At 40.8% G+C, this 7,837-nt stretch overlaps 1 protein-coding gene and 1 non-coding gene across 2 annotated transcripts; both read right to left on the bottom strand.

The window, feature by feature from the left end:
- Nucleotides 1-1,120: 1,120 nt before the first annotated feature.
- Nucleotides 1,121-1,227, bottom strand: LOC137943279 (small nucleolar RNA R71). Its single transcript, XR_011110618.1, has one exon. It is a non-coding gene; the product is annotated as a small nucleolar RNA R71 (small nucleolar RNA).
- A 5,225-nt stretch (nt 1,228-6,452) lies between these two features.
- On the bottom strand, nt 6,453-7,592 carry LOC137943005 (pyrophosphate-energized vacuolar membrane proton pump 1-like). The gene has a single exon (XM_068788710.1). It carries the CDS (start codon nt 7,590-7,592, stop codon nt 6,453-6,455), a length of 1,140 nt encoding a protein of 379 aa, XP_068644811.1.
- Between the last annotated feature and the right edge of the window lie 245 nt (nt 7,593-7,837).

Here is a 7,837-nt window from a genome sequence, read left to right on the forward strand (position 1 = left end):
GCTCTATGCTCAAGCTCAACAGGTAGATGACATGCTTTGCCAAACACTAGGCGAAATGGAGACATCCCAATAGGAGTCTTATAAGCGGTTCGATAGGCCCATAAAGCATCATCCAATCGAGTGAACCAATCTTTCCTATCAAAGCGAACCGACTTCTCCAAAATCCGTTTGATCTCCCTATTAGAGATTTCCACTTGACCACAAGTTTGTGGGTGGTACGGAGTGGACACCCGATGAGTGATGGAATATTTCTTCAATAAGGTCTCAAATGCTCTGTTACAAAAATGAGATCCCGCATCACTGATGATCGCTCTCGGGGTACCAAACCGATTAAAGATATTTTCTTTTAAAACTTTACCACCACTTTGTGATCGTTTGTCTTACATGCAATAGCTTCAATCCATTTAGAGACATATTCAACAGCAACAAGGATGTATTGATAGCCGAACGAGACAGGAAAATGACCCATGAAGTCAATACCCCACACATCAAACAATTCAACAATAAGAATGGGGTTAAGAGGCATCATGTTCTTCCTAGACAAACAACCAGTTCGTTGGCATTTATCACACACCTGACAAAACTCAATGGCTTCTTAATAATGAAGGCCAATATAAACCACATTGCAAGACTTTAGCCGCGGTCTTTCTAGCACCAAAATGTCCACCACATGCATGGGAATGACAAAATTCAAGAATGTTGGCAAAGTTTTGCTCATGTACACAACGCCTAATGACTTGGTCACAACACACCTTGAACAAATAAGGGTCATCCCAAAAAAAATTTTTGACTTGGGAAAAGAATTTCAACCGATCTTGTTTACTCCAATAATCAGGAATCTTATGAGTTACAAGATAGTTGACTATGTCAGCAAACCAAGGCAACTGGGATACTTGGAGAAGTTGTTCATCAGGGAAGGAATCATTTAAAGGAAGGAATCCTTCTTGAGGTGCTACACAGATCCTAGATAGATGACTCTATCCGGTTAAGACTTTTTCCATTTTCACTTAAGGATAAGGCCAAATCTTGGCTTAACTCCTTAGAGGTAGGCAGTATTACTTCATGGGACACATTAGTCACAAGATTTTTGTCCAAGTACTTTCCCATTCAGAGAACTACAACCCTCAGGAGAGAAATCTCCAACTTTATGCAGCAGGAGGGTGAACACTTTTATGAGGCTTGGGAGAAATTGAAGGATTTGATCCGTAGGTGTCCGCATCATGGGTTTGAGAAATGGCATTTAGTGCAATACTTTTATCAAGGTCTTACACCCCAGGTTAGATCCATGGTAGATGCAACGAGTGGAGGGAGTTTGGTGGGTAAGAGTGCTAGTGAGGCGTGGGACTTCTTTGAAACGTTGAGTGATCAATCTCAGCAATGGGGTTCATCATTTAATGTTGATACCTCGCAAAGGCGCCAAAAAACTTGATGTAAAATTTAGTTACATCGGCTTTAATACCTCGCAAACGTACGAATCGTTCATGTAATTTAGCGGGAAGCGATGGTCATATCCACAGGGAGGACTGAATTTTGTGTATCCTTCAGTCAACTAGCCTAACCAAATATGATGAATTAATATTAACTAAACACTAATTATATCCTAAATTATCAAGCAATCATCTGGTTAACTACTTGCACAACAGGAAACGCCAACTCTGGATTTTACGGTGATTTTGCCTCTCTCGAGCGCCACGTAACCACGGATCCGATTTCTCAATCCTTGCGTCTCGCCCCTCTCGGGCACATAGAGTAAAAGACAGACATCGGATTAAAATACCAAAATCCAACCTCAATTATAATCCTACCCTAATTAGCTCATTTACTCAAATATCCAGAAAACAAATATTCAATAAACATTAATTATCAAATCAGATTCAATAAACATTCAAAACCTAAGTTCAAACTATATAAAAAAATTAAATTGAAAAATGATGAATTACTCCCTTTCTCCTTCCTCTCGCTCGGGCAGCAACTCGTTCTCACGGGTGCTGCAATTTCCCGAAATTGATGGCTTCGGGTAGCAAGAGTGAGTGGCCGGAGGTAGAGACGACGCCGGCGACGACGGTTAGAAGCTGACGGACGGAGGTAATGTCCGGCAAAGAGCGAAACAGAGCTGACGTTCTCTAACCGGCTCTCTTGAGTCTTGGTCGGAGTCGAAATAGCTCCGGGAATGGTCGAAAATATGTAATAGACGCTGGAGGATGGTCGGAAAGCAGAATTGGCACCGGAGAAGCCCTCTCGGATCACTTCTCGGCTTGGCGAGCAGAAACTGTCGAACTCCCTCGACGGAGACTCTCTCCAGCTCTCCTCGGGTTTGTTCTTGATTGCTGGACGGCGGTGGACGACGGTGGCGCGGCGAAAGACAGTGGCCCGACAAACGATGGTGGGAAACTCCTCTCAGGTCTTCCTCTGTTTCCGGTCCAAGGTCGTGCTCTGTTTTGGTCGATGCTTTGTTTTCTGTTGACGCTCTCTCCTCTTCGTTCGACGCTCCTCTTCCCTTTGATACCAATTTTTCTTTGTTTTAAAAATGATTTGCCCTAAATAATCACCTCCATTTCACTAAGGGCATTTTGGTAAATATCTCCTTCTCCACCAAAATCCTCCTGAAATTCCATAATTGAATCCATAAAAAGTATTTCAGGAAGAAATAAACCTTAAAAACAATGAAATATAATTCAGGAGAGAAAAATATGCAATATAGACAGTGATTAATGCCAAATTCAATAATTACACGTTTCATTTGAAAATCGATAAATAACCACCTATAACACAATTATAAAGGTTATTCTATTATAATTAACCTAGTTCTCATGTTAGAATATGGCATCTATCAATATCCCCATTATGATATGCATTTTTTACATCAAGTTGATAGACCTGATAGGAAGAGTTAGCTGTCAGAGATAATAACAAATGTACCGAGTTTAATTTAGCCGCTGAAGAGAAGGTTTATTCATAACCAATGCGATAACATTGTGTATTGCCTTTAGCAACAAGGCGAGCTTTCAACCGAGCCACGGACCCATCCGGATTGTGTTTCACTGTAAATACCCTTTTTCAACCGATGGGTTTCTTACCTGAAGGAAGGGGGACTAGTGCCCATGTCTGATTTTCATAAAGAGATTGCAGTTCTCCACCCTGGATATTTGAGAGCCTCCTGATAGGGACTGTGGTACAAGTATAGAGAAAATAGCCAATAGAAATTGATAACAAATAGGGGATAGACGATGATGAGATACAAAGTTTGTTATGGGATGAGAAGTAGAAGGCATGGTGCATGTTCTGGGCTCTTTCCTAATAACAATAGGACGAGTATCACATTCTGGGCCAAAAATAATTGAAGAAGATGCACTTACCTCGGTAGGATCCGACAACTCAGCAGGTGTGGTGTTAGCCAGTGTTTCTGGGGGCTGAGTAGTTTCTGTAGCACGAGGCACAATCGATCGAGGAGAACCTGGTACGGAAGATAAACCTGGAGGAGCATTATCAGAATAATATGGTGAATCTTCAAAAAATGTGACATCCCAAGACATAAGTAGGCGCTGAAGAAATGGATTATAACAAACATAACCCTTTTGTGTGCTAGAGTATCCTAAGAAGATACACTTCACAGATTTGAGATCGAGTTTACTGTGTTTTGTGGAGGAAATATGGACAAAACATTGAAAGCCAAAGACACTCAAAGGCAGTGAAAAAGGTTCATCATAAGGTAAGAATAGAGAGTAGGAAGATTTTTTACCAAGAACATAAGAGGGTAACTGATTTATAAGAAAACATGCGGTAAGAGCAGCATGCGGCCAATAAAAATATGAAACTTTCATGGCCTATACTAAATCGCGAACTACCTCAAGAATATGAAGGTTTTTCCATTCGGCTACACTATTTTGTTGAGGGGATTAGGTACGCGATGTCTGATGAATAATGCCATTTTCTTGACAAAACGAGTTAAGATCTTTGGATGTGTATTCTTTGGTATTATCCGACTGAAGGACTTTAATTTTCTTCCCCAACTGAGTGAGTACAATTTCATTAAAATATTTAAATATCAATGGTATTTCAGAATGCTCTTTAAACAAAAATAACCAAGTGGTACAAATAAAGTCATCAATGAATGTAATAAAATATTTCATGTGAGAATTAACAAAAAAGGGGAGACACTTTTAATTTCTAGATGAGGTGAGTATGTAGACCTCTAATGTTTACTCATTTGACATGCTTCACAATGAAGGTCCAACCACGCTTTAGGAATAAAATGATGAAGAGATTGGGTGGACGGATGTCCTAACCGGTTGTGCCATTACCTGGTTTTAGTGTCACAAGTGGATGCAATATTATTTGTGGCACATCCAAATAGTAGAGCCCCCCTTTTTCACGGCCTCCACCAATCACCCACTTTGTTGTAAGATCTTGAAATACACTTGAAGTGGGTGAGAAAGTGATGGAGCAATTAAAATATTTGGTGAGCTGACTAACCGATAAAAGATTCAAAGGGAAAGTAGGAATGAAAAGGATATCAGTGAGAGGAAGTAATGGTGTAACAGAAGTGGATCTTTCCCTTGAACTTTAGTTTGTGAATCATCATCAATGATAACAAATTTATGTGTAATACATGGAGAAACTGAGTATAGAAGATGTCTGTTACTTGTATGATGCTCGGAGGCTCCTGAATCAATTATCATGGATGAAGAGGAGGCAGAAAACATATCTGAAGTGGTGGTGGCTGCATTTGGTGAAGAACTACTTGGGGTGGACCCCATCATGGTCTTCATTTTCTAGATTAGTGCATAGTCCTCATCAGTAAAAATATGCTTTGAGTTGTTGTAGTAGACTGCTCTACCTTTGTATCACTCACTAAGTCTTGGTTATCCTTATTCTCATTAGGTTTATAACATCTTTCACATGAGTGGCCCAATGTACCACATATAGAGCATTCTTTCATGTGAAATCATGTGTCTCGAGTGTAGCCATATCCCTTGCAATGGGTGCATTCCTTCCCATCTGTTCAGTCAAAACCAGTCCTTCCACCTCTTCCTCTTCCTCCTCTATAAAATCAGCCTCGGCCTTGGTCAGATGGTGTTTCCCTATGTCCAGAGTACATAGCGGATGGTATTTCAGTAGTAGAGGGAGAAGCGTCTGGAATACAGAGAAGTGTAGCACATACATCATCAAAAGTGGGAACATGAGAAGAGCTAAGAAGGTGAGTCTTAGCAACTTCAGGATGCGGTTTAATGTTAGCAAGGCATATGGCAGTTATCAAGGCCTCTTTCTGTTTATCTTGGATAGAGATATCTGTAGAGGTTGGTTGGGCAAGCTTCCATTCTTGAAGAAGACCTTGAAAGCGGGCCAAATATTCATGTATATTGTCTCCCTTTTTGGTGGTAAGCATCAGTTCTCAAATATCATATGGCCTTTGTAAGTTGTCGGAGCTTGAATACAACTTGCGCATGTCTCCAAAATTTGTTTAGCCATCTCTAAATGAATGAAATTATTGGAGACTTGTTCTTCCATACTATTGATAAGCCAACTAATAATCAATGTATCCTCTTTTAACCATTTGGTATAGAATATATCATCTTCATCAATTTGTGGTCCACGGTTGAGGAGATGACCAACAAGGTCCTTTGTGATAAAAAATCGACGAACCGATGTGGACCAGTTCATAAAATTTGATACCTCCACCCCCCCGTAAGGGTATAGTGGTGATTCTGAGTATGTCACTCTTGTGACTCATATTATCTTCTGCCATAGTAGAAAAATCAAGTAAAATAGTTCTCCAATCCAGTAGTTAAAATATGACCAAGTAGAAGGCTTTAACCAACTCGGTTAATGGAGTTGCTTAGAATAATTGTTAAGTAAATAATTTTAATGGATAATGACTCATAAAAGGCTCAACATCTGTTACGGTCCCGGATCTGACACAAGGATTCGTTGGGAGGATCTTGGATCTACCACAGGTTACGGGTCTGTCATGCATTACTGTAGGGATAGTAGGAAGACATGGGGAAGACGAAGATCAATGAAGGATGAGAGAATACGTGGGTTTTTTAGGAAAACCCTAACCTCGAGATCAAGAAGGTGATCTCAAGCCTGTTTACGCTAGATTTAACCTAATTCTCAATGCTTGTCTTTTCTCATTACTCTTACCCCTTAAATAGGGTTCATCCTGTTAGGGTTTAAGATAAAATATTACAAAAATGCCCCTATAAATAAAATATTCCAAAAATACCCTTGTGGCCTAAAACTGATATAAATAAAGTAAATTAAAGAAAAAAATTTTAATTTTTTTTTATTATTTGCATAACATTACACCCCCCTGGAAGAACGAGCTTGTCGTCAAGCTCGGAAGTAGGGCCTGTATGCCGACGTCTCCACCTAGTCCCCATTAGCATCCTCAATAGTTATGTCTGCCCTCCGGACGCCCAAAACTAAAGCATTCCCTCTAGAAACATTTTTTATAGTCGAATATAGGAATGCGTGTTGAATCTAGCTACATCGCCCCAAGCAGCATATTTGTCTGCCCTCAGTCCCGGATGGCACTGCCTTCCCTCTGCCCGCATTGTACCCACAATCAACCCAATAAAGACTTTAGGTGTCAAAACATCCACAGTTGAAAGTGCAGCCCGGCTCACAAAAGCACCAAAAAGAGCTAAAGACACCAGGGCAGCTGAACCAATCGCAAATCCCTTTCCAATAGTACCAGTAGTGTTTCCAGCAGTAACAAGGGCATCGGGTCTCTCACGTATCCTATGGCTCATGCTCGCCATCTCTGCAAGACCTCCGGCATTGTCACTCATGGGTCCATATGCATCAATTTCCAACCTAGTGGCGATGGTGCTCAACATCCCAAAAGCAGCCACTTCAAAACCATACATAGCAGCAAGACTAAAACGGACAAAAATGCTGACTGTAGTTGCAAAAATGGGAATAAAGATAGACTTATATCCCAAAGCCAGCCCAAAGATCACATTTGTGGCAGCTCCTACCCTACAGGAATCAGCAATATCTTGCACAGGGCTGTAAGCATTACTGGTGTAGTATTCAGTTACGAGCCCAATGACAAGTCTAGTCCACAGACCAACAGCAACACAGAAGAACAACTCCCAGTTCTTCACAACCTTCTGGGCTCCAAAATTGTAGATTGTAAAGGACCATGGCAAGCCAATCCAGCTAACAATAGCAATACCAATAGACATGAGAGTAGCAGAAATGATGAGCTGCTTTTTCAAAGCAGGTTCAATACTGTTTTCAGTTAAGAAGACTGTTGGGTTATTGAAATTCTCCTTTACGTACTTGACTATTTTATACATTCCCCATGGGATGATGTGGAGCCACACTGAATTTTCTCTAGGACCAATTGGCACTCCATCTCGTTCATAAGCAAAACCAGCATTGCAATCTTTTACTGCCTGATATGTCGATCCAGAATCATAAATAGAAGTTGAAGTATACTGATTGATACCGAAAAAATCCAGAGAGCCCTTAACTAATCTGATTGCTCCTTTTGTGAATCGTGGGACCCTCTCTCCTACAATTAGTTCCCTCCACTCAGCTGATGATATTTTCTCAACCAATATGCTACTTGCAGCTCGCATAATCTTACATGAAGTAATTATACCCAACTCAGAAAACACTTCAATCAGCTATAGCCCATGTAGTAGGATTTTGGGTCGCTCCAGTATCTTCCACTACTGATGATGTTTTGGCAGAAAACCGTACTGAATGCCCCAAATCTTGGTCCCCGCTGTGCGGCTTTGGATCTCCCTGCATGGAAATATTGAATGTTTCCAAGGCATGGTCTTTCTGCTCGTCTAAAACCGCGTCTACCTCTTCTGCAAGG

Source organism: Aristolochia californica, unplaced genomic scaffold (assembly GCF_029961685.1).
Source record: "Aristolochia californica isolate CCGP_79_NKW_82.1479 unplaced genomic scaffold, dmAriCali1.0.hap1 SCAF_10, whole genome shotgun sequence".
In the NCBI taxonomy this organism is placed as follows: Eukaryota; Viridiplantae; Streptophyta; class Magnoliopsida; order Piperales; family Aristolochiaceae; genus Aristolochia; species Aristolochia californica.

What these genes read in the sequence shown, in the direction of transcription:
- LOC137943005 (XM_068788710.1), bottom strand. Translation starts at nt 7,592, where the DNA reads ATGCGAGCTGCAAGTAGCATATTGGTTGAGAAAATATCATCAGCTGAG.